The sequence below is a fragment of the Zootoca vivipara genome, chromosome 6 (genome assembly GCF_963506605.1).
Source record: "Zootoca vivipara chromosome 6, rZooViv1.1, whole genome shotgun sequence".
NCBI lineage: Eukaryota > Metazoa > Chordata > Lepidosauria > Squamata > Lacertidae > Zootoca > Zootoca vivipara.
In genome coordinates this window covers 4516634-4542459 of record NC_083281.1, presented here as the reverse complement: position 1 = coordinate 4542459, position 25826 = coordinate 4516634, and the positions used below count along the sequence as shown (strand labels likewise).

At 50.1% G+C, this 25826-nt stretch overlaps 1 protein-coding gene across 1 annotated transcript; it reads right to left on the bottom strand.

Annotated features, from left to right (window-relative positions):
* Nucleotides 1-153: 153 nt before the first annotated feature.
* On the bottom strand, nucleotides 154-25826 carry CBARP (CACN subunit beta associated regulatory protein). The gene is made up of 10 exons (XM_060275326.1): nucleotides 21612-25826; nucleotides 21368-21444; nucleotides 18226-18371; nucleotides 17499-17560; nucleotides 15686-15851; nucleotides 12447-12618; nucleotides 11403-11531; nucleotides 9660-9861; nucleotides 6575-6758; nucleotides 154-4009 (listed from the first exon to the last, which is right to left on the bottom strand). The coding sequence occupies exons 2-10, from the start codon at nucleotides 21416-21418 to the stop codon at nucleotides 2893-2895; spliced, it is 2229 nt and encodes a 742-aa protein (XP_060131309.1). The 5' UTR covers nucleotides 21419-21444; nucleotides 21612-25826; the 3' UTR covers nucleotides 154-2892.

Sequence of the window (25826 nt, the reverse complement as noted above, 5' to 3'; positions counted from 1 at the left end):
TAGATCAGGGGCCAGCAAACTTTTTCAGCAGGGGGCCAGTCCACTGTCCCTCAGACCTTGTGAGGGGCCGGGTTGTATTGGGGTGTGTGTGTGTGAACGAATTCCTATGCCCCACAAATAACCCAGAGATGCATTTTAAATAAAAGGACACATTCTACTCATGTAAAAACATGCTGATTCCCAGACCATCCGCGGGCCGGATTTAGAAGGTGATTGGGCCGGATCTGGCCCCCGGGCCTTAGTTTGCATACCCATGGGCTAGAGAGGACACCTGCTTGGCAAAAGCCACACCAGGGAGCTCTAACTCCAGGCCCTATATACAACCTCTGGGGCTGACAGCGTTCACGACTTCAGGGGAAAAGAAGACCACACACACCCATTGGAAAATGTTGGCACATCGTTTATTTTTAATAAAGTCTTGTATTTTATATTTTATTTTTATTTTTTTGCTCTCCCCCTCCCTTGAAAAGGGGAAAAAAAGGAGGTTCGTGGTTTGGTCTGCTGCTTTTACAAAGCAGGGAGGAAAGACGCCCCCCCCCACGCCGAGAGAAAAAGAGAGAAGACAATTGTGATCATAGAATGGGCAGAGTTGAAAGAGACCCCCCCCCCACACACACAAAAGGGTCTTCTAGTCCAACCCCCTTGCAAGGCAGGAGTCACAAGCTAGATGATGATGGCGATTTCGACAATGACAAGAGCAAGGTGGCAAAATAAGCTAGACCTTTGGAATAAATAAATAAATATATGTGTATATATATATTCTCGCATCTCCAAAAGAAGAAGGGGCGGGGAGAAAAAAGATCGGCCCGCCGCACCTCTGGCAGCAGACTTACTTTCTCACTTTTACAAAAATTAGTTTCTCTTATTTTCCGAGCCCCTACCTACCCCGATCCCCACCCCCTTCAAGTAGTGGTTTGGATGTTGATTTTGAAAAGAAAACTGAAAAACGGGAGGGCGGGACCCACACATCCAACCAGGCAACCGCCCTCCCCACTCCTCCCCCAAACCCACCCTCTGTTGACATGCAAAATAATTGAAGCACAAGAGGGGAAAAAGTTAGGAAAGGAAAGATTTGGCACACACACCCTGCATGGCGGCGTTGGAGGTGGAGGTGGATGGGCCAGTTGCCCCCTCCCCAAGCGATGTGCTTGTAGCAGCGATACGTTAAAAGAAAAAAAATAAAGCTTGCTGCCGCCACCTTATAATCTGCTAAAAATTAAAGGCGCAATAAGACCGTCCGCTTGTATATTATTATTATTATTTTCTTCTTCTTCAACCACAAATGTGGATAAATAATTAATTTTAAAAATAAAATAAAAAAGAGAATGCACACACCCCTTTTGCATCGATTTGGAGAACGGCGCAGATTGCGGAATAGCATGTTGGAAGAGGCGCGTTTTGTAGCCGAGTGTGTGAGGGCTATGGCTGATCTCCCTCTGTTTCTTCCGCTGGGCCTTGCCCCAAACTCGCTGCTCTCCTATCTCAGCCTGGGGAGGAAAAATGCGCAGCTTTCCAATGGCTCTACTAGACTTCCTGGCTTCTGAGACTAGCAGTCCAACAGCGGGGGTGGGGGTGGGGGACACACACACACAGAGACATCAGTAACCTCTGCATCATCCATGAAACCCTGATGCTAAGACCAGGGTATTTCTCATTCTGCAGCCCAGTTTGCATGAGGACTAGAAACTTGGGAGTGTTCAAGTAGCAGCTCCGACCCACCTTTTCCGATCAAGTTGTTTGGTATCTCTGCGCAAGGGACGCTGGCGTTGGACGGAAAGCCAGAGCAAGCGGGGGGGAACAGCGTACAATTATGTTGGACGGGAGAAGTCGGAGATAATAAGAGAATCGGTGACGGAGGAGTAACAGGGATGCGAGGAGACACGGAGGCCTGAGCTATCGGAGGAAAAGAAGTCGGGTGTGCTGTTTCTACTGTGACCCGCATGCCTTGCTTTGCCAAAACGGCACAACCCGCTCCAAACCTGTGCAGGAACCCATGGCTTTTTCATCCACCCTGGAGGCAGGCAGGCAGCTCCCCAGCTTAATAAAATAGCCGGCTCTTCTGGAGCCGGTTCCATGCCAACAAAAGTTCATTGGAAAGAAACTTGGGTGAGAGATCGGGGCCAAGCGGGCAGGCTTTTCTGTCCCATCTGGAAGGCGAGGTTGTTGCTGCCTCCCGCCAAGAGGACGCCCAGCGACAGACGGAGGGAGGAGGAGGAAAGGATAAGGTTATTGCTTGCAAAAAAAGAGAGAGAGAGAGAGAGAGTCTGTGTGCAAAGGTGAAGGAGTCATTATAGTTATCTGCTACAACCAGCTCTTTTTTTTCTTAATGTCGTGAGGTAAAAGTCGGGCCTCTGCTAGGTTCCGGGGTCTTCTATTATTAGCGAGAAAAAGCCCCTCGGAAACGTAACGTCCGGGCTGTGCAATAGAGGCGCCTGCTTTGGCAAACCCACCTCGGAGGGGGAAGGGAGAACTGAGACCCCCCAACCCCAACCCCTCTCGGGCACCGGCAAGAAGGGAGCAGAGGCTGCCGGGAGCAAGGTCCCACCCTCCATGGCCCCTCGCATGCAGAAGGCCAAGCCTTAAGGGCCTGCTGCTGCCCGTCGGACAAATGCAGCCTCGACCAGAGCTTCCCTCGACCCTCTGCGGACTTCAAGTCCGGCTAGAGGCAGGGATGCCTGCGGGATGGCGACTCCCCTAGGATGCAGCGACGTCCCTTGCGTGGTACCTGCCCAAGCAGGACCGCAGTCCTCCAAGATAGCGCAACCTCTATGGCAGCCCTGGTGTGTGCCCCCTTGCCCTGGTTGGCTGGCAAATCCCATGCCGGCATAGGGAGGGACTGGGGAGAGAGCGACGGCTACCTCACCCTAAAGTCAACACCATTCCCCTGCTCCTCTACTCCGGGCTAGGGTCAGGAGAGGCGTCTGCCACAGCCACAACGCACTCTGAACTCTCTCTCGGTTTTTTCAAGCGCCCGTACATCCTTTCCTCCAACCCCCCGGTTATCTTGTCCATCAGTTCGGTGCCCAGGCCCGGGCACTGCCCGTCCTCGAGGCAGCCGCTGCCATAAGGGTCGGGCGGCACCTTGACCTCCTCTGGCGGCTCTTCTTCTATCACCTGGATTTTGTCGCCGGCTTCCGCCGCCTCCGGTGCCACCTCCTCGTCCCCAGCGCTGACGATGCGGGGCAAGGTGCTCTGGTAGCGCCCTTCGAGCGGGTAGTTGACGCTGTCGCCCCTCCGCAACGGCGTCCGGTGCCTCTCCAGGGCCGGCGGGTACCGGACGCCGGGGTCGCTGTACTGTTTGGCACGCTGCCACTGCTTCCGAAGGTGCGTCCGGGAACGGTGCTTTGCCCGCAGTGGCGAGTCGTCGAACTGAGGGTCGTGGCGAACGAAGGCGTTGAAGAGGGCGTCCGTCTTCTCGTCGATGCTGTAGTCCCGGCGGGGAAGAGTGTCCCGGGTGGGGAAGAGCTGCCCGTACGGGGCCCAAACCAGTGGGCTCAGTGGGGCTGGCGGCCCGCCGGCCGCCCCTTCCGCAACCTTGTCTTCCTCCTCCGGTTCTTGGCCCTCAAAGCTCTCGAAGATGGTGGCTCGGCGGCCCGCGCTGGTGAAGCAATAGCGCTTCTCCGAGGCCGTCTGGTCCTCACCGACACGCCCACCGGGAGCCTCGATGGAGGCATAGCCGCTGTCCATCTGCAAGAGCTTCCGGGTGCCGGCCTCTGACTCCACGCTGTCCTGCTTGGTTTTCCCCGACAACCGTTCCTCTCCTCCTTCGGCCTCGTCTGCCAAGGAAGAAGAGAAGCTAGGCAAGCCGCCGCTCGACGAGAGGCTCTCCCCGCCATCGCTGCGCACCGAGTCCCGGTCGTTGCCCTGCTCCGATGAAGCGTACATCTCCAACGAGGCCCGCAGGCTCCAGATGTCATGGTAAAGGGGGGTGGGTGGCTGCGGCGGCGGTGGCGGCTCCAAAGCGGGGGGCTCAGCGGAGGGGGGGCTGGGTTGCTCTGATGGCTCTATCCTGCATTCAGAACACAACAGGTACATTTTCCCTTTAAACACCTTTTTGGTCTTAGCAGCGCATGGAACGAAGACAGCAAATGATAATCGAGCCAGGATTTGCCAGAACTGGCACCTCTCAGGTGTACACCATTGCCATTAATATATATATATATATACACACACACCACACAAAATAAAAAAAATCCTTCCAGTAGCACCTTAGAGGCCAACTAAGTTTGTCATTGGTATGAGCTTTCATGTGCATGCATACTTCTTCAGATACCTGTGCATGCACACGAAAGCTCATACCAATGACAAACATACCTGCCAAGTTGCTGTCAGAGAAATAAGGGACCGCGCCGGAAATAGCAGACCGGAAGTAGCGCTGCCGCCATTTTGGAACTGGGCGGAGCATGCTCAGAAGTGACTTTTGATGCTGCTTTGCCCAGTTCCAAAATGGCCGCCATGCCAGAAGTCGCGCTGCAGCCATTTTGGAACTGGGCAGAGCAGCATCAAAAGTCGCTTCTGAGCATGCTCCGCCCAGTTCCAAAATGGCCGTCGCGCCAGAATAAACCGGGAAAAAACAAAAAAAATCTGTTTTTTCAGCTAGGAACAGCTGGAAAAACAGGGATTTCCCGGGGAAAACGGGAGACTTGGCAGCTATGATGACAAACTTAGTTGGTCTCTAAGGTGCTACTTGAAGGATTTTTAAAATTTTGTTTCGACTACGGCAGACCAACACAGCTACCTCCCTGTAACTACACACACACACACACACACACACACTTTTCAAGTTTATACATTTCACTGATTTTACAATCATCTTGACATTTCAAAACTTTACCTTCTTCCCCCTCTTTCTGCAGTTCCTTAAATTTGCTCAATTTGCTCATTCATTCATCTTCTTTAAATACATGCTCTTACGAAACTGCAGGTTATTACAATAATCCTGCCGATGTTTTTTATCCATTTACAAATTATCTGTAAATATTCAATAAACCATTTCCATTCTTTTATTTTTTTTATTTTTTATTGTTCTCTTGATTTATTGTTCTTCTGGCAAGTTTCGCCATTTCTGTGTATTCCATTGCCGTTATAAGATAACAAATGAGATGCTCGTAGTAAGTTCCGGCACCTTTTTTTTTCCCTAGAAAAATAGCACTGACCTGGCCCATCCTTCCCGCAAAAGGACCGCACCGATTCCAGCTGCTGGAAAACGGCAGAAGGGGAGAACGCTGCTCTTGTGCTCAAATCCAGCTTGCGAGTTTCCCTTTGGGGCAACTGGTTGGCTCCTGCGAGACAGGATGCTGGACTAAATTGGCCTGACCCAGTGGGCTCTTTGGATGTTCTTATGGAACCTCCAGGCTCAGAAGCAGTCTATCTGGGCTCCTTGGCATTTGAACAGGATGCTGGACTTAGATGAGCCAGCAGCCTCTTCAGATGCTCTTACTAAACTAGCCGCTGCAGCTCAGGAAGGAGAGGAGAGGACCTTCGCGAACTGCCTTGCGGACACGGCAAAGCCTGCCCGTTCGCAGGAATTCAGCCAGACCTAACAGCGTTCTCCCCAGCTGCCAAATCCCTCGCAGCTGGCATTCAGAGTTTTGCTAGCGGTGGAGGTAGCCCGTAGCCTTTGCTGCTAGTCTCCATCAGCACCTGTATCAATTTGTCTAATCCCCTTTTAAAGCCCAGGTGATTTTTAACGCCAAATCCAGGCCTTGCTTCAAAGACAGGGAGTGTCGCACAGTGGGTACTGCTTCGAAGACAGTAAGTGTGAGCTGAGAGGGTTAATAGCTCAGCAGTCGTCCTGGATCATGGGGTCTGTGACATGTCATGTAAACAGGAAGCAGGAAGTAGTACCTGTTACTGTTGTATCTGTAATATATGACACGGTATGTTTGCATTCTGTCTGTTGTCTTGCTGTTCGTCGCAGCTGCAGCATCATGGAGATGAACACTCCTGGCTGAAGTTGCCTTAACCTTAATAAATCTTCTTTGTTTTAATGAGCAAGGGAGTCGGAGTGAGTTATTTTCACAGGCCCTGAAAGCTAGATAAGTTTCCGCTGCAACGGATTGCTACAGACTGTTATCTGCACTTGAAAGAAAAGTTTCTGGACTTTTAAACAGAGGCACGCAGCGAAAGCGGGCCGGACATTATCTGCTACGCAGCTGGAATTGTGCACAGGCAGATAGATTGCCTGACAAGGCTGGGTTTATTGTTGTTTACCAATTGCATAATTGGACAACATTCTACAGTAAGGAAGAAAGACAGGCTTGCAGGACTTGCCATGTCTCTCCGGAGGGCCCAGCAGATGTTGCTGGACTCCAGCAGCCAGCTGGCTCAATGGTCAGGGCTGATTGAACTCCGGCGGCAGCTGGAATGGCCTCCACCGCCCTCCCTGCCCTGCCTCCCGATGGCTTCTAAGAGCCTGGCAGATGTTTTTCTCTTTGACATCTGGTGGGAGGGCGTTCCACAGGGCGGGTGCCACTGCCGAAGCTCTCCCCCAGTCTTTCCTCATGTCAACGCACCTGTGTCTTCTCTGACCCCTCCCCCCCCGCCCCATTCCCACTTATCTACTGAAAAATACCTGCCGAGGGATAAGGTGGAGCTGGCTGGAGCGGGCAGGAATGGCCCGCTGACAGGCCTGAATGCCACGTCATCCGTCCGGGCGATGTATTGGATGATGTCCGTCTGGTGGGGGTCGCGGTCTTCTTGGTCCATGCTCTCGCTGGCGGCCCTCTGCCGCTGGAACTGATGCCGTTTCGGAGAGCCTGGGTAAAGGAGGAGGTGGCGACGACCAAGAGTTTAGTTGGGGGGGAGGGAGAGAGAGAGAGAAGAAGGACAACAAAAATATGATTATTTTGGACAAGGGCAACGAGTTTATCGAGTCCCGCCCTGCCGGCAAACAAGAGATGTGCACTCAACCAACAATTACAGGTGAAACTCGGAAAATTAGAATATCATCAAAAAGTGCATTTATTTCAGTAATGCAACTTAAAAGGTAAAACCAATATATGAGATAGATGCATGACATGCAAAGCAAGGTATGTCAAGCCTTGATTTGTTGTAATTGTAATTATTTGTCGTTAGGTGGGTCAATTATAAATGGAATGTAATTAATGAAATGTAATAGCGATGTTTATTTTTGTATTATTGTAACTATTTGTTTTATTACTGTGGAATTTCCAAAAGAAAGCATTTGTAAAAATTAAAAGAAAAAGAAAAAATAATAAGTTGCATTACTGAAATAAATGCACTTTTCGACGATATTCTAATTTTCCGAGTTTCACCTGTATAAAAATGAAAGTGTGGTCAGAAATGAAGGCTCTACGTTTGTGCATACGGCTGCCATAGGTCCAGGATTTCAAAGGTGGAATCGATGTCCGAAAAGCGGCACTTTGTCCCGGATCTTAGAGAAGTCAATCGAAAATTTGTGGGGGTTTTGAAGTTCTTGTTCTTGTTTTTTTTTAAAAAAGCTCAACAACAGCTTTTGGGTTTTCCTAAATAAAAGCTAAACAAAAATTTTTTTGGGGGGAGGGCGGATTTCCTAATAAAAAGCTCAACTTTTGGTGTGTCCTGATTTTTACTTTTTGAAATATGACAACCCTAAAGGTCCGTATAGTTCAAGCTCTGGTTTTCCCAGTAATGATGTATGGAAGTGAGAGCTGGACCATAAAGAAGGCTGATCGCCGAAGAACTGATGCTTTTGAATTATGGTGCTGGAGGAGACTCTTGAGAGTCCCATGGACTGCAAGAAGATCAAACCTCTCCATTCTGAAGTAAATCAGCCCTGAGTGCTCACTGGAAGGACAGATCGTGAAGCTGAGGCTCCAATACTTTGGCCACCTCATGAGAAGAGAAGAATCCTTGGAAAAGACCCTGATGTTGGGGAAAATGGAGGGCACAAGGAGAAGGGGACGACAAAGGACGAGATGGTTGGACAGTGTTCTCGAAGCTACGAACATGAGTTTGACCAAACTGCGGGAGGCAGTGGAAGACAGGAGTGCCTGGCGTGCTATGGTCCATGGGGTCACGAAGAGTCGGACACGACTAAACAACTAAACAACAACAACAACATGTTCACCAAAGCAGAATGGATAATCGTTTCTCACGAGTTAAATACCAACAATACACTTTATAAAAATTCTCTGGGATAATGTAGATAATCAATTACCATGAAATCATGAAAGAAGAGGGTGTATTATGGCCTCGTCCTGATGAACACATCTCTCTTACTGCATTAAAAAATGGCTTCTCTTGTTGATGCAACTCAGTCCAAGGACCCTGAAAGGTCTTAAGAGTATTTTACTACCTTGCCCAGGACCTCAAGTATTTAGTCTTCAATCTCATCCAATTACACTTCAAGATTAAGCCAATTTAAACGGTACGGCTTTAGACTTGTACTGCAAAGTTTCTTTTGGCGGGGTCACTTTCCATTCCACTGGTTTTCAGATATCTACAGTGGAATCTCGGTTTACGAACACCTCGGTTTATGAATTTTCGGTTTACGAACGCCACAGACCCATCTGGAACAGATTAATTCATATTCCATTACTTTCAATGGGAAACTTCACTTCAGTTTATGAACGCTTCAGTTTATGAACAGACTTCCGGAACCAATTACACCCATGCTTCGGGTTAAGTACGCTTCAGGTTGAGTACTCCGTGGACCCGTCTGGAACGGATTAATCCACTTTCCATTACTTTCAATGGGAAAGTTCGCTTCAGTTTATGAATGCTTCAGTTTATGAACAGACTTCCGTAACCAATTGTGTTCATAAACCGAGGTACCACTGTGTATTTTTACGAGTTTAACAAATGTTTGACATGAATTTTACTCTCTAACGCAGGCATCCCCAAACTTCGGCCCTTCAGATGTTTTGGACTACAATTCCCATCTTCCCCAACCACTGGACTTGTTAGCTAGGGATCATGGGAGTTGCAGGCGAAAACATCTGGAGGGCTGCAGTTTGGGGGTGCCTGCTCTAACGAGACCATTGATCCATAAAATGAAAGCAATAAACAATGTACTGCATTCACACAATCACTCCATCAGTAGCTGAACTGGGTTCCACACAGTCAAGAAAACAAAACAAAAAAAGAGCCACAAAAACAAAAACGCAAAATACCGTAAATGGCAAAAACAGACAGACCTCGACGTAACACTCAAAACGGAAGTGTGGCACTCAAAACAGAAGCGGAACACTCAAAACAGAGCACATTCGGCTTCCGAAAAAAGTTCGCAAACCAGAACACTTCCGGGTTTGCAGTGTTTGGGTTCCAAGTTGTTTTAGTACCAAGGCGTTTGAGAATCAAGGGACCACTGTATGCTTAAATCAGGCATCCCCAAACTTTAACCCTCCAGATGTTTTGGACTACAATTCCCATCATCCCTGACCCCTGGTCCTGTTAGCTAGGGATCATGGGAGTTGTAGGCCAAAACATCTGGAGGGCTGCAGTTTGGGGATGCCTGGCTTAAATAAAAGAGGCTACAAGGTGATCCCCAGGGATCACCAGAACAAGATTGATGCCTCCAGTTTACCAGTGTAATGCTTGAATTGTGTCAGTGAGAGCTGCGTGCCGGGTGGGCACCAAAGGTGGGCAACTACCCCAGAAGGAGCACAACGTGCCCCCCTGGGCCAAAGTATCACCCCTCCGCCCGCACGACCCACCTCGTGTGTCCAGGCTGGAAGCTCTCTGGCTCGTCTCCAACTTCCACTTCTTGATCCGAAAGTAGGGTCCGGCGCCCTCCAGGCTGGCATGGCGGCGCAGACGGGTGAAGAAGTGAAGGACAGTGCCCGGGGCAGGGGCCGGCGGGGGCTCCCCGGTCCCGCCCCCTCCGGCACCCTTGGGACTCTGGCCGGCGCTGTCAGACTGAGAGGAGAGACAGGAAGGAGGAGGGATCTGTCAGGAACGGCTGGCAGATTTGCCACTCGAATGGAAATGCTTCTCTAACCCAGTGTTTCCCAACCAGTGTGCCTCCAGATGTTTTGGGACTACAACTCCCATCATTCCTGACCACTGGTCTTGCTAGCTAGGGATGATGGGAGTTGTAGTCCCAAAACATCTGGAGGCACACTGGTTGGGAAACACTGCTCTAACCATCCAACACACACAGAGAGACATGCCACTCTTTAATGGCCCCCCTCCGGGCGCGAGGACGAAAGCCGCTTCTGAACAAAACTACCGTAGTTCAGTGGTTCGAGCGTGAGACTCTTAATGTGAGGGTTGTGGGTTCGAGGCCCACGTTGGGGAAGAGATTCCTGCATTGCAAGGGGGTTGGGCTAGATGACCCCCCCCAGGAACCCCTTCCGACTCTACAATTCTAGGATTTTGCAATTTTAAAAAGCTCGCCTTTTTAAAAGCAATGGATGGAAGCTGAGTCCTGAGCGAAGATGATCCACTCTCTAAGTGGCCCTTGGAGCTATTCCTTTCCCTAGAAGAGACATAGGCAAACTCGGCCCTCCAGGTGTTTTGGGACTACAATTCCCATCATCCCTAGCTAACAGGACCAGGGGTCAGGGATGATGGGAATTGTAGTCCCAAAACACCTGGAGGGCCGAGTTTGCCTATGCCTGCCCTAGGACATGCCAAAGAACTTAGGAAACGCCTGCTGGGTGAGGCCAACGGCCGATGTAGTCCAGCATCCTGTTCTCACAGTGGCCAACTGTGTACCAATGTCACACTCTGGCGTGACCCAGCGGATGGGACACAAGGTGGGGTTATGGAGAGGCCAGTCGCGGTTCTCCGGCGGGGGGGGGCATATTTGCTCTCTCTCTCCCCCCCTGCCCCCGCCGAGTGAACCTGCAGGAAAAATAAACTACAACCCCCCAAAATTGGGATCCTCTCCAAACCAGTGCCAGGATTTGGGGGTGGGTTTGTTTTTGCTGCAAAAACCCTGTGTTTTGCAGGCCCCACAAACTGAGTATTTGATACAGCAAACATGGGGTTCATACTTCGCTTCGAACCTCCAAATTTGGGATCCCTTCCACAGATGCACAGAGACATTGAATCTTAAGAGTTGGAAGGGACCGGCGGGTCATCTAGTCCAACCCCCTGCAATGCAGGAATCTCAGCCGAAGCACCCCTGGCAGGCAGCCATCCAACCTCTGCTTTAAAAACCTCCAAGGAAGGAGAGTCCATGACCTCCCAAGGGAGTCTGTTCCACTGTCAAATGGCTCTTGAGGTCAGAAAGTTCCTTTTCAGAAATCTCTTTTTCTTGTAACCTGAAGCCATGGGTTCGAATCCCGCGCTCTGCAGAGCAGCAGAAAACAAGCTCCATCTTCCATGCGGCAGCCCTGATCATCTGTCCACCGTCTATTTTCCAAGCTAAGCAGCCCCAGCTCCCTCAACCGTTCCTCGTATCCTATATTTGTGCATTTGATTACCCCCGGGGCCACATTAGGTTGACGTACCGAGGTGCCTTCGCCGGAATCCGATGAAGCGGAGGAGCCAGCCTCGACGGTGGAATTATAGGTGTCTCCCGGCAAGGCAGAACTGGCGCAGGTTCCATGGCTGGTCAGGGCCGTCTCCGGCAAGGGGTGCTACCAAGAAGGGATGAAGGTGAGCAAGGGTTAGGGTTAGTGTCACCGACCCACTCACACACACCCCAGAAGTTTTTTCGATTGCCCCTGCGGGCGTAAAAATAGAAGACACATTTCCAAAAATGCATCCGAATTGCACGCCCCCCCTCCACTTTGTTTCCGTACAAAAAGTTTGCCTCTAGGACCAGCCATGGGAAGTTCCGAACTAGAGGGCTGAATGTGGCCTTTGCAGGTAAGACGACAGGTCTCTGCCCCAGAGAGCTTACACATAAATGTGAATTACGGAACTGGGAGAGGCCTTGGCTAAATTCTCTCTTCTGAGCATCCATGGGTGCCCTCAGAGAGTAGTACTGTAGTAGTAGTAGTAGTAGTAATAATAATAATAATAATAATAATAATAATAATAATAATAATATATTTCTTATACCCTGCCCATTTGACTAGGCAGTGGTAAATTATTATTAAGTAATAAGACAGGTCTCTGCCCGAGAGAGCTTACAAATGTGAATTAAATAACTGGGAGAGGGCACAGCTGCCCAAAATCCTCTCTTCTGAGCATCCATGGAGACCCTCAGAGAGGCCAAGCAATCAATAATAATAATAATAATATACCCTGCCCATCTGACTAGGTAACCCGAGGCATGCTGGGTGGCAGTAAAAATAGAATAAGACAGGTCTCTGCCCCAGAGAACTTACAAATGTGAATTAAGGGACTGGGAGAGGCCTCGGCTAAATTCTCTCTTCTGATCATCCATGGACAACCTCAGAGAGGCCAAGCAATAATAAATAAATAAATCTTATACCCCACCCATCTGACTGTGTTACCTGAGCCACTCTGGGTGGGTCTCTGCCCCAGAGAGCTTACAAACATGAATTAAAGAACTGGGATCCTGTCCCCGCTCCTCTGGGTCTCACCTGGAAGATGGCCAGGCTAGGCTTGGCTGGGGGGTGCCGAGGTGTCATGGCAATGCTGTTCTCGTTGGACTCATGGATGGTGACAATCTTGAGGGCGGCGGACGGGGGCAAGGGCAGGTGGCTGAGGCGGGCATTCTTCAGGTGGTGGAAGTCTCCCTCAGTCAGGGTGTACCTGGCAGGGAGGGTGTTCCAGGGGAAGGAAGGAAGAGGCAAAATCCCTCAGTGAGAGAGAACAACCTCAAAAACAGGGAACAGGGAACTTGTCCATCTAGGCTAGTTTTGCCTCCATTGACCCTGGCCAGACAGATGGCCGCCAGACGTTTTGGCCTACAAGGCCCAGCATGGCCATTTTGGATGGCAACTTCCCAGCAGGGCCATTTTGGACCATGATTTCCCATCAGCCCTTGCCAGCAGGGCCACTTTGAGCCATGATTTCCCATCAGCCCTTGCCAGCAGGGCCATTTTGAGCCATGATTTCCCATCAGCCCTTGCCAGCAGGGCCACTTTGAGCCATGATTTCCCATCAGCCCTTGCCAGCAGGGCCACTTTGAGCCATGATTTCCCATCAGCCCTTGCCAGCAGGGCCACTTTGAGCCATGATTTCCCATCAGCCCTTGCCAGCAGGGCCATTTTGAGCCATGATTTCCCATCAGCCCTTGCCAGCAGGGCCATTTTGAGCCATGATTTCCCATCAGCCCTTGCCAGCAGGGCCACTTTGAGCCATGATTTCCCATCAGCCCTTGCCAGCAGGGCCATTTTGAGCCATGATTTCCCATCAGCCCTTGCCAGCAGGGCCATTTTGAGCCATGATTTCCCATCAGCCCTTGCCAGCAGGGCCACTTTGAGCCATGATTTCCCATCAGCCCTTGCCAGCAGGGCCACTTTGAGCCATGATTTCCCATCAGCCCTTGCCAGCAGGGCCACTTTGAGCCATGATTTCCCATCAGCCCTTGCCAGCAGGGCCACTTTGAGCCATGATTTCCCATCAGCCCTTGCCAGCAGGGCCATTTTGAGCCATGATTTCCCATCAGCCCTTGCCAGCAGGGCCATTTTGAGCCATGATTTCCCATCAGCCCTTGCCAGCAGGGCCACTTTGAGCCATGATTTCCCATCAGCCCTTGCCAGCAGGGCCATTTTGAGCCATGATTTCCCATCAGCCCTTGCCAGCAGGGCCATTTTGAGCCATGATTTCCCATCAGCCCTTGCCAGCAGGGCCACTTTGAGCCATGATTTCCCATCAGCCCTTGCCAGCAGGGCCACTTTGAGCCATGATTTCCCATCAGCCCTTGCCAGCAGGGCCATTTTGAGCCATGATTTCCCATCAGCCCTTGCCAGCAGGGCCACTTTGAGCCATGATTTCCCATCAGCCCTTGCCAGCAGGGCCACTTTGAGCCATGATTTCCCATCAGCCCTTGCCAGCAGGGCCATTTTGAGCCATGATTTCCCATCAGCCCTTGCCAGCAGGGCCACTTTGAGCCATGATTTCCCATCAGCCCTTGCCAGCAGGGCCACTTTGAGCCATGATTTCCCATCAGCCCTTGCCAGCAGGGCCATTTTGAGCCATGATTTCCCATCAGCCCTTGCCAGCAGGGCCATTTTGAGCCATGATTTCCCATCAGCCCTTGCCAGCAGGGCCACTTTGAGCCATGATTTCCCATCAGCCCTTGCCAGCAGGGCCATTTTGAGCCATGATTTCCCATCAGCCCTTGCCAGCAGGGCCACTTTGAGCCATGATTTCCCATCAGCCCTTGCCAGCAGGGCCACTTTGAGCCATGATTTCCCATCAGCCCTTGCCAGCAGGGCCATTTTGAGCCATGATTTCCCATCAGCCCTTGCCAGCAGGGCCATTTTGAGCCATGATTTCCCATCAGCCCTTGCCAGCAGGGCCACTTTGAGCCATGATTTCCCATCAGCCCTTGCCAGCAGGGCCACTTTGAGCCATGATTTCCCATCAGCCCTTGCCAGCAGGGCCATTTTGAGCCATGATTTCCCATCAGCCCTTGCCAGCAGGGCCATTTTGAGCCATGATTTCCCATCAGCCCTTGCCAGCAGGGCCACTTTGAGCCATGATTTTCCCATCAGCCCTTGCCCGCAGGGCCACTTTGAGCCATGATTTCCCATCAGCCCTTGCCAGCAGGGCCATTTTGAGCCATGATTTCCCATCAGCCCTTGCCAGCAGGGCCATTTTGAGCCATGATTTCCCATCAGCCCTTGCCAGCAGGGCCATTTTGAGCCATGATTTCCCATCAGCCCTTGCCAGCAGGGCCACTTTGAGCCATGATTTCCCATCAGCCCCTGCCAGCACAGCCATTTTGGACCATGATTTCCCATCAGCCCTTGCCAGCAGGGCCACTTTGAGCCATGATTTCCCATCAGCCCTTGCCAGCAGGGCCACTTTGAGCCATGATTTCCCATCAGCCCCTGCCAGCACAGCCATTTTGGACCATGATTTCCCATCAGCCCCTGCCAGCAGGGCCATTTTGGAGCATGATTTCCCATCAGCCCCTGCCAGCTCTGGCACACTGTCTCTCCAACCCCACAAAAAACCACAAACTTGAATATTTTTCTCCAAGGCCCTTCGCTGAAAGGTATAAACCTTCCTTTGCCTCCAGAAGGTACCCCCACCCACAGCACCTGTTGCATGGCCATTTTCATATTCCAAGATTTATAAAGGTTTACATTATCACCTTAATTGTGGCCCTTTGGGCCCCTGCTACGTACACATCCACCCACCAAGACCCTGCTCGTCAGTGTAGGCAATCTTGGGAGAGAAATACTGACCCAGAGCCGCAAAACAGGTTTATCACAGGCCTTGGGGGCTACCTCAGAGCCCATCTAGTCTGACCCCCATGCATTGTACAGGGTTCAAGTCCTCCCAACCCAACCCTCAAACCCATCAAGGGACTACAGTCTCTCAGCCAGTCCTTACCTCACAGGGCTGCTGCGAGGATTTTTTTTTTAAAAAAAAATACGTTCCCTTATATAAAGGATTATCATATCTGAACAGAATGGAAATTTATTTAATTTTTTGGAAGAAAAAAGGTAGAAGAATGAACTCATCCACTTCGGGGGTTGGGCAGTTTGATTAAATTGTAGAATTTGGCGTCAATTGGATAAAATTGGTATTGTTATAGCGAGGCCACTGTTGGAAAACCAATGAAAAATGCGTATTTTTCAAAAAAGTTGAGACGTATACATACTAACAACACTTCTCTCTCGAACACAGGACCACCACCTACCTCCTCCCTTTCTCCTGGGTCTTCTTGCTCTGCTCGAACAGGGCAGCCTCGTTGAAGGACACCCGTCGCCCCGTGGCACTTCCCGAAGAGAGGAACCTCTCGCTCTCCGCGTCTCGGTAACTGGAGCTCGACATGCAATCGGGGTCATCCACCTTAATGGTGATATCTAGGGGAGGCAATGGTGGGTTTTTTAAAAGCCCACCCATCCTAGCTAGCCGGTGTTTACAGCTGGTAGAGGATGAGGTTTCAGGCCCGGTCAGAGATATTTACAATAAAAGGGGTGGTTCCACCTTGAATCCAAACCCCCGAAACCAAACTGGACACACACAAATTTAAGGGCACTAAAAAAAGGACCCAAATATTATTATTTTTTAATTGCAAATAGGAGGAAGGGCCATGATGATGATGATAATAATAATAATAATAATAATAATAATAATAATAATAAATTTTTATTTATACCCCGCCCTCCCCAGTCAGAACCGGGCTCAGGGCGGCTCACACCAATAAAATTACAATAAAACATAAAAAGCAATTAATTAAAATACAGATTAAAATACAGTATTAAAATTAAAGTTTAAAATGCAGCCTGATTTTAAGTAGTCCATAAATCCAAGCCATGAGGGAGGAAAATACAGGGGTCAGACTAAGTCCAACCCAAAGGCCAGGCGGAACAGCTCTGTCTTGCAGGCCCTGCGGAAAGATGACAAATCCCGCAGGGCCCTGGTCTCCTGTGAAAGAGCGTTCCACCAAGTTGGGGCCAATACTGAAAAGGCCCTGGCCCTAGTAGAGGCCAATCTAGCCACCTTATGGCTCGGGATGATGCCCCCCTTACCCACAGTCGCCCCCCCCTGCACCCCCAAAAGGAAGTTAGGCTCCATAACTATGTTTTTGGGGACGAGGGAGAACGGAACGGAGTAGTCTGCAAGAGGTCACCCCCAATGAATTCGACATTTTATCACCGGGCGCCATTATTTCTTTTGAGCAGCTGGAGCTTTTGCAAGCAGGGAAGAAGAGGGCTTGGTGTTTTATGCAAGGAACTCAAGAAAGAGAACCCCCCCCCCCCAAAAAAAAAATCTTGCACTTTAACACCAGGGAAAGAGCACACTACCCTCTCGCCACCTGCCAATGGATACCCTTACAAATGCCCATTATAGAAATCCACAATTGCGGCTGCATTTGAGTAACTCTGCGCAGTTCTGGTTGCCTCTCCTTGAAACGGATTATTTTGCAGAAGTTGAGAAAAGGAGGCTGCGAATATTATGGCCACCAAGACATGGAGGGCTTTAAAAGAGGACTGGGCAAATTCATGGAGGAGGAGAATCATCATCATCATCATCATCATCATCATCTGGCCGGGCGTCTCCAGCCACTCTGGGCGGCTTCCAACAGGATATTAAAAACCAGCATCACTATGCTCTGCCTCAAAACCGTTTGCTAGAAACCGCAGGAGGAGAGAGTTGCTCTCGCACTCGGGACCTGCTTTCGGGTTTCTTGCAGCTCGCCAAGGATGCTATAGGCCTGATCTAAACCCCTCCTCCAAATTCCTTTTCCCCCCCCTGGCACCTCCCCACTGATAGGCTTTTTGGAGAGGGAGAGGAATTAAACCAGGGAGGCAGCATCCCCGGAGAGGTGCTTGGTTCGGCACAAGGAGATGCAACAGGAGGAAGAAGAGAAAGAGAGAAAGCAACCGTTTCCAGGGAAACAGGCCCTAGCAACCAGAGCGGGTACCACTATACCATCCTATAGAAAAGGATGCAGCATGAAAAAAAGCCCTTGCCTGATTTTGAAAGTAAGCAAGCAAGCATCTCACCTTGAGCCGGCTGGGAGTCATCCAGATAGGTAGTGTTTGTTTTTTCGGGGTCATCGCTGGCTCTGAAAAACAGAAAGAGAAGAAGGAAGGTGGGTGGGCAGGCAGGCGGGAAACCTTGAAAAAGGCGTACATGGCAGATTGAGATGAAAAAAAGTCTTAAGAAAAACCTGTGCTGAATAGCTCCAGGTTTGCATAAGCCATGATTTGCATATGAAGGGAATATGCTGTGCATCTATATATATATATGGATCTATCATCTTATCTATCTATCTATCTATCATTTATTTTACCAACTTCGCCCAAATGGCTTCATTTTCACACACGCCTTCAACCCTGCGACGTAGGCCAGGAGGTAACAAACAGCCCAATATTACTATTATTTTAAAAAACAAATAATGCACAGTGAGTTTTGTGGCAAGGTCCCTCCGAAGGCTAGACTGATGTCAAGGAGACGAATAACTACAGAACTTTTAGAAGTCATCTGGAGACCGTCCTGTTTAGGGTCCCGTCCAACTCTGTGGCGCTATGAAAGTCTTGTGGTTAAAGCAGTTGTCTTTTAACTCAATGCTCTTGAGGACTAGAATCTTACTTTCCAGTTAGGGGGGAAAGCGCTAGGTGGACCAACTCCCGCATAAAGCAGATCCCTCCTGTTTTGGTTGCAGAACCGGCCTTTTGCACTGCAACCTCCCCACCTCAGGGTCCCCATTCTGCTCCCCACCCCCATTACCTGGAGTGCCGCCGGTCTGGCTCGCAGCAGCGTCGGCAGACGATCAGGATGCCGAAGAGAAGCACCAAGGTGCCTCCAATAAAGATTGAGAGAAGTACCAGGAGCAGGACATACCCATCGTGGGTCTTCACCTCGCCAGGCACTGTCTGGAAGGTGGGAGATATATATATGGTGAGTTAGGGGCTTCTTCTGCGCCACATCCCAGCGAGGCTAACATACACAAGGAGGGATCCAGTCAGGGCAATATGAAGGCACATTTCTCCACCATGGGAGGGGGCGGGTTAGGAGATGGGAGACACTCTTCACTTTTACACACACACACACACACAAGTTTGGGGTGTGCGAAGTCAAGAATTGCCTGCCCTTGGAGATGGCTCCCCCATATGTCTCAGCACGAGTCAGTGGTCTCAGCACAGTTACAAAGCACGCAGCGATGCAACAGGCACCCTCCTCGGAAGGCAGTTAAGGACCCAGAGATATGGGTGTCCTCACGTGGAAAGCGGGTTGGACTCAAATCACCCTTCCAACTTTGCAATTTTAAAGAACTCTGTGCCCTTCCCCGACTCTCCATCCTCATGACTCAGACTTCTTTCAGCTCCTGCCATCGGGACGGAGATATAGAACAATGCAGGCAAGAACGAGCCGTCTCAGGAACAGTTTCTTCTCTAGAGCAATTTTGGCCTTAAATGGAAAGCCCGGACTTTGAAGTCATCTTATTTTACTTGTTATTTTGTAGTATATTTACTGTTTTTAATTAGCTTTTGTAATTTTGGATTATGCGGAATGCTTTATCTGAGTGGATGTAGCAACCGAGTAATTTCGTTGTTCCCGCAAGGGGACAATGACAATAAAGATATCTTATCTTATCTTCTTCCCACCCCACTCCAGTTGATTGTACCGTGCAATGAATCTGTTCTGTATGCTCCCTGGGGCAGAGATCCTCTCTCTTAATTGTGTTAAGATTCCTGCATTGCGGGGGGTTGGACAAGATGATCCTCTCTACGATTCTATAATTCTGTGTGCTCATTGCCAATGCTCAGTGCTGGCACTATATTCGTAAAATAATAGTAAGATACCAGTAAGAACAACAATAATTTATTCTTATTATTGCCCAGTAATAATTTGTAATGATAATCATCTACCCCCTGAAAGAGGATTCACCTACCCAGGCTTTTCCCAGCACAGAGAGAAAGACCCCAGAACTTTCAACCTGTTGGATTTCTACCTGTCGAGGTCAAAGAGCCCGACTTAAGCTTGTGCCGGTGAAGCTGAGATTCCTGCATTGCAGGTAGTTGACCCTTGAACCCCCTTCTTTGATTCTTCTGTGATCATGTGCGAAACTGGAATATCTCCCTCGGTAGAGAACAAGACTCTTAAGAGTTGTGGGTTCGAGCCCTCCGTCGGGCAAAAACATTCCTGCATTCGACAGGATGGCCCCTGTTAGTCTCTCTTAAGTTTCTACGATTCTAGGGCCTTGGTGGTGGGCGGTAACTGAGTCAGACTTCCAGCGCTCAAGTCGGTGGCTGATGGCAATTAAGTCCTCTGGCCCCTTCCTTGGGACTGTCGTTTACTGATGACTCAGCAACCAGCTAGTCCTCAGCGCAGAGTTCCGAATCGTTTCAGAAAAGGAAAATGTGCAGAGATGAGAGGAGACACAGCCCCGCCCCCCAATTGCATCCCAGGAGAACAGGTCGGCGCATGCTTTGGAACAAGCACGATCCTTACTTTCACAAACGACATATCGAAAGCATTTCCTGCAGATTTTGAAGCCAGCAACTGTCTTCTGCGAATGCACGTGGCTTGAGTTCTGGGGTCTGTTTCCGACTGGCGGTGGGCAGGATTGAACCTGGGTTCGTCAGCACTCTAACCAAGGAAGAGGCCCAGCTGCAGAAAACTGCATCAGCTTGCAATGCAAGCAGCAGCTGGTTCAACAGAAAACCCTTCAAGGGTTCCCTTTTCCTAAAAGAATCATAAGCTGGAAGGAACCTCAAAGGTCATCTAGCCCAACCCCCTGCAATGCAGGGATCTTTTGCCTAACATGGGGCTTGAACCACAACCCTGAGATTAAGAATCTCCTGATCTACCGACTGAGGTTGACTTGCTCCACAGACACCCCAAAAATATTCCCGGGAGCCATTCCCGGGAGTTGTAGCCCACAACCTCGAGATGAAGGGAGCCGGTGATGTGGATAGAAGCCGCAAACTCCAAACCTAGATGCCTTCGCTTTTTATTCCTATACCCATGGGCTTTGGTCGCAGAGTGGCAAGGCAAAGGCACTCTGCATATGCTCAGAGGCATCACCCACAACAATTACTCGTTTCTACCAAGATTTCACAATACCGCAGCTCCGTCAGTATAAATCAGCCTAGCCAGCTTTGCATGCAGAGTTTCCCAAATTCAATCTCCAACGGCATCTTCAGGTACAGGTGGGAGAGCTGCTGCCAGTCAGTGCAGGCAAAACTAAGCTAGACAGACCAATGGCCTGATTGAGATTTGAACCGTTTTCTATCCTATTTAAATCTGAGCCTTTTGCTCAGGCCTTTGAGTAGGCCTGGGAAAACACGCTGCCTGAAACCCCAAAGAGCTGCTGCCAGTCGGTGCAGACAATATGCAGCTGGATCCTTCCCAAGACTTGTGGGCCCAGGAAATACTGTCATTTCTTCCCTCCGCGCTAGGTCAAAGGAAACAGCGGTGCCGGTTGAAAACTTCCCTACGATTCGCAAAAATTGTTTTAAATCGTTTCTCATATTGGTGTTTTCAATTGCAACCTGCCCTGGGACTTTAGCGTGAAGGGCAGGTAACATTTTAAAAAAATGCATTTAAAAAATTGCCTAGGCTGGGCAGATCAAACAGGGTCGGGATCCACAGGGCGAAAGACAGTTCCTCTCCCACAAGCTCACAACTCAGCAACTCCCACAGCTACTCCTGCCAAAACTTTGGTGGCATTTCCGACCTGGGCCCAACCTGAATTCTCCTATCCAGAGCCGGTTCCAAAACTGGTGTGGAAGGAAGTGGGGAGACCTCTCTCTCTCTCTCTCTCTGGAGGGGGGGCATGCAATACAGCATATCACCCACCCCGAAATAAAAGCCTCACAGACCTGTCCCCAACTGCCCCGAATGCCTCCACGGCATGGACACTCACCGTCACACCTCCCGTGGTCGCGTTTTCCCATGCGCTCAAATCATCGCTCATTGTCTGTCCTCGAGAGATATGTCCTCCTGAAAAATGGGAGGCACAAGACGACAGTGACACGACGTTGCGCGGTTGCAGAACGAGATTAAAAATATATATATATATATTTCAATTAAAAATAAGGCGAGAGTGCACAGGGAGGGGGAAGAGAAAGGATAAAAGGGTGGGGGGGAAATAAAGAAATGTAATGTACATATATCAAAATTTGCAGAAGAGGCAATGTGTTCGATGAGGTTGTAGATTCTTCTCTTCCCTTTCTCTCTCTTTCTCTCCCGGTTACCTCCAGCTCTCCATCTCTCCTCCCTTTGCAGCTCACATGTTTTTTGCCGAAAGGAAGCTCAGGGGTGGATTCCGTTCACAAGATCCTCGGCAGCGCCATGCTCCGATTACAACACCCCGGGAGATGATGGACCAGTCCACACTGGCTCCCCAGCTCAAGATGCAACTGAGGAAGGAAAGCAAAATTAAAGGCTGGTGTGTTTTTATTTATTTTTAAGAGGAAGGCAGGATGGGGAAAGGAAGCGATGGGAAGAGCCTCGACTCCAGCACCCTTTCTTTCCTCCCCTTTCTCTCTATCTCTCTCTCTCTCTTCCACTGCCTGATGTCAGATGGTTTTCTTTAAGGAGCCAGCGGAAGGCCGCAGAGCAGCCTTTGGGGTGGTGGGGGTGGGGGAGAGGCTGAGAAAAGCGGCCGAAGCCTTTTCCCCAAACCCCGGACTCTGGAAAAAGAGGCAGCAGCCTCTTCTCTCCTCCCCGATGCCCACCCAACCCGGCCCTTCCGCCCCAGGTGCAGTTGGGAGCCTGGAAATTAAATCGCCTTTTCAAAAGACACATGCATGCGCTAGGATCCTGGCTCAGCAGCCCACACACACAGGGTTTGACTCACGCCAACGGGAGAGATGAGCAAGAGGGGAAGGCAGTGAGGGGGCGGACGGCTGCTGCAGCAGAGAGGGGGGAGAGCCCACCCCACCCCGAGGAAAGAGCAGCGAAAGGGTGCCGGGCGGCTTTGATCCGGGTGGCTGCAAAAAAAGGGGGGGGGAAGGCACGCAGAAAAGACTTGCCTTGAGGGTGTTAATAGCTGGGGGAGATGGGAAGGGGTTTTATGGCACGCACCCACCGGTTAAGGAGCTAGTAGCATGTACACACACACACACACGTGTGTGTGTGCAAGGATCTTAATGCAATTCCTCCTACCCGCAGCGAGAGAGCAAAGGCAGGTGGCACACACACTCCCAGAGGAAATCTAGGACTGTGCACAGAGTCAGGCCCATCAACCTTGGTGTTGTCAACACTGGCCAGCAGCAGCTGCCCAGGGTTCCAGGTAGGGATGTTTCGCCGCTCTACCTGAAGATGCGAGGGGTTGAACATTCTGCTCTGACCCTGCCTCGCCCTCCTGGTTCAGACCGGAGGGTTGGTCTAACCTGGCTTATATACCGAGTCAAGCCATTGGCCTGTCTAGCTTGGTGTTGGCAACACTGGCTGGCAGCGACTCTCTGGGGTTTTAGACAGAGGGGTCTCTCTCTCCCATCACATCTCTGTGTGCAGCCACAGAGGAACAACCTTTCCCCCCCCCCCAATAATGGTTCCAGTCCTCATGGTTCCAAGCTAAATAAGAGAGTTGGCTTTCACCAAGCCATGCCATGGGTTGAACAAGTTTTGAAGCACGCTTAATACACATGGTGTCCCCCAAAGAATCCTGGGAGCTGTGGTTTTTACTCTTCACAGAGGTACAATGGACAGTGCTGTTCAACTACAGTTCCCAGGATCCTTTGCTTTAAAGGTATGGTGTGGGCCTCCCCACAAAATAAATAATTTCCCACACTGGCCCGGTAATGCTTTTTCGCTCCAAGTTCCCATAACGGCCCCATAATGTTCACAAAAGCTTAGCGCCCCACTGCGTGGTCTCCAGCCACCGAACCTCTGAGCATGTGGGAAGTGGATTTGCTACTGCCACAGAACAGCTTTGAACCTTGGGTTGGGGGGGGTTGTTGGGCAGTTGCTGTTGGTCTTCAGTGCCTTCATTTCAGGTCTTGATACTCTTAATCTCAGGGTTGTAGGTTCGAGCCCCATGTTGGGCCAAAAATTCCTGCGCTGCGGGGGGTGGACTGGATGACCCTCCAGGGTCCCCTTCTGACTATGATCCGCAGCAGGTGGGGAGTTGATGGACAGACAGACTGCTTTTCTCATTTCCACACACACACACACCCTCCCTGATCATCATGGAATGATTTCATCTCCATGGTGATATGAGTTGCAAGATGGTTTTTTTGCTTGCGGGCTTTTAACCCTGCAGCTCCCGGTATTAAAAGCAGCAAAGAAATAACCTCATGGCTAGGGGGAACTGGAACTACAATTCCCATCAGCCACTGCCAGCACCGCAGTTGGGAGACATAGTCTGAATGGCTGAGAGGTCAGGAGGCTGAGGGAGGCTGCTCTGCCCTTAAACCCAGTGCGCTGTCTCAGGCTGCAGGACAGACAGGCGACATCATAGGATTGGAAGGGGAGGTCCAGCCCCCCTGCAAGGCAGGAATATGCAGCTGCCTCGAACCTGCGATGTTGGCATTATCAACGCTAGGCTCTGAACAACTGAGGTATCCAGGTAAATCCATCACACACACACACACACACACAGAGGGAAACTCGCAAGCAAGGAATGACAGAGGGCCTGGGCTTGCCCCCAGTTTCCGGTAATCAGAGATTGACTGCAGCTATATATGGAGGTTCCACTCCTTTAAAACAAAAACAAAAAAGGCTTGAGGGGTGAATAGACAGGTCCTCTGAATTGTTTGCGTCAAACATGCCAAGGGCCCTGGAAGCTTAGACACAGACTTCTGCCTTAAGGAATCATCTCCGTGGGCAAGCTGTTCTCTAGGGAGGCCAGATCTATTGCTCTTCCCCACACTGGGCTGATATTGAGGGGTAGACTTCTCCTGGCCATGGAAGTTCTACCCAGTCATAACTCCACAAATGCCATCTTAACCCAATGGCCGGATCAAGTGAGAGACAGCCAAGAGGGAGACTATAGGGAGCGAGTTTCAAAAAAGAAACGAAATGGAGAAAAGCGAAGGCAGAGGTTTAAGAGGCGTCCAAGGCACGACGCTGCTATCAACGCAATAAAAGGACAGATTTTTGGGAGGGGAAAAAGAGAGCAACTAATGCAGCGAAATAATAGATAAACAGAAACCCTTTTGCCGTTGCAAGACCTGCAGGCAAAAACAAATGACTCTCTCCCTCCTTTTGCAAAAGGGTTTACAAGCCTGGGTTTCTTGACAGCCCCTCCTTCCACACTGCACGGCAGTTAGGATCTGCTGTAAAATTATTTTTATTTTATTTTTAATACCGGGGTCGGGGTTGTGGGGTGGAAGAACAGAGGGAGCAGCAGACACAAAAGCTGCTGCTGGTACTTATTTTGGCAGCTGGCGAGTGGGGTGGGGTGGGGTGGAGAGAGAGGAATCCCCCCACCCCTTTGCTGGGAAGCAGGATCCGAGACAGAACAGAAAAGCCTCCACCAGCTTCAGAGGTGAGGATCCCCCTCTGCCTTTATGACACCACCATTTCTGAACAACAGCAACAACACACACACACACACACACACACACACACAGAGCTGGGGGCAGTCCTGCATAGGTCTACTCAGAAGTCAAGGCCAGATCCGCTCAGTGCAGGGCTTACTCCCAGGGTAAGCATAGATATTTTTTAATTTTGCCCTCTTGACATTTACCACACCAAAACAACTATGACTTTGCCAGATGGGCGGGGTAATACAGTAGTAATAATAATAATAATAATGACTAGATTTGCATTAATGATTCCGTTTGGGGGTTGGGGAGAAATTCATCTGGACGGTAAAAATATATCCAGAAAATGATTTAAAAAACAACAACAATTCATGCACCCAGATTGAGATGAATGGACATGACTGGGGAGGGGGTGGGGATGGCTCAACTCTGCATAAAGCTGAGTCAGATTCGAGCCGAATCATTCCCTCCCAAATGAAAATTAAAATAAAGGAAGTCAATTGCATGGTATCTTTCCTACTTAAGGAGGTCGGTTGCAGCTGTGTCCTTGCAACAGGAAAATATTAGTCAGTTTCTCGGATCTGCTGCAGGGCGCACGCAGAGTAGACCCATAGAAAGCGGGAGGGATAGGAAGGACTTTCACTTTCATGCAAATAAAAATGTGGAATGTTTCTCTCTCTCTCTTTCTCTCCCCCGCTTCCATCGCAAGCCCCAGAATGACAGCAGCAGGGAGCAAACCGCGCCGCTCGGGCAAATCCTTCTTTACAAGCCAGATTCTTCCAAAACAAACAAGCGGATCATTTAATTTTTTTATTAAAAAAATTCCACACGCTCCCGGAGAGATTCACCTACTGGAGACCCATTTCCGTTCATCACAACACAGAGACACAA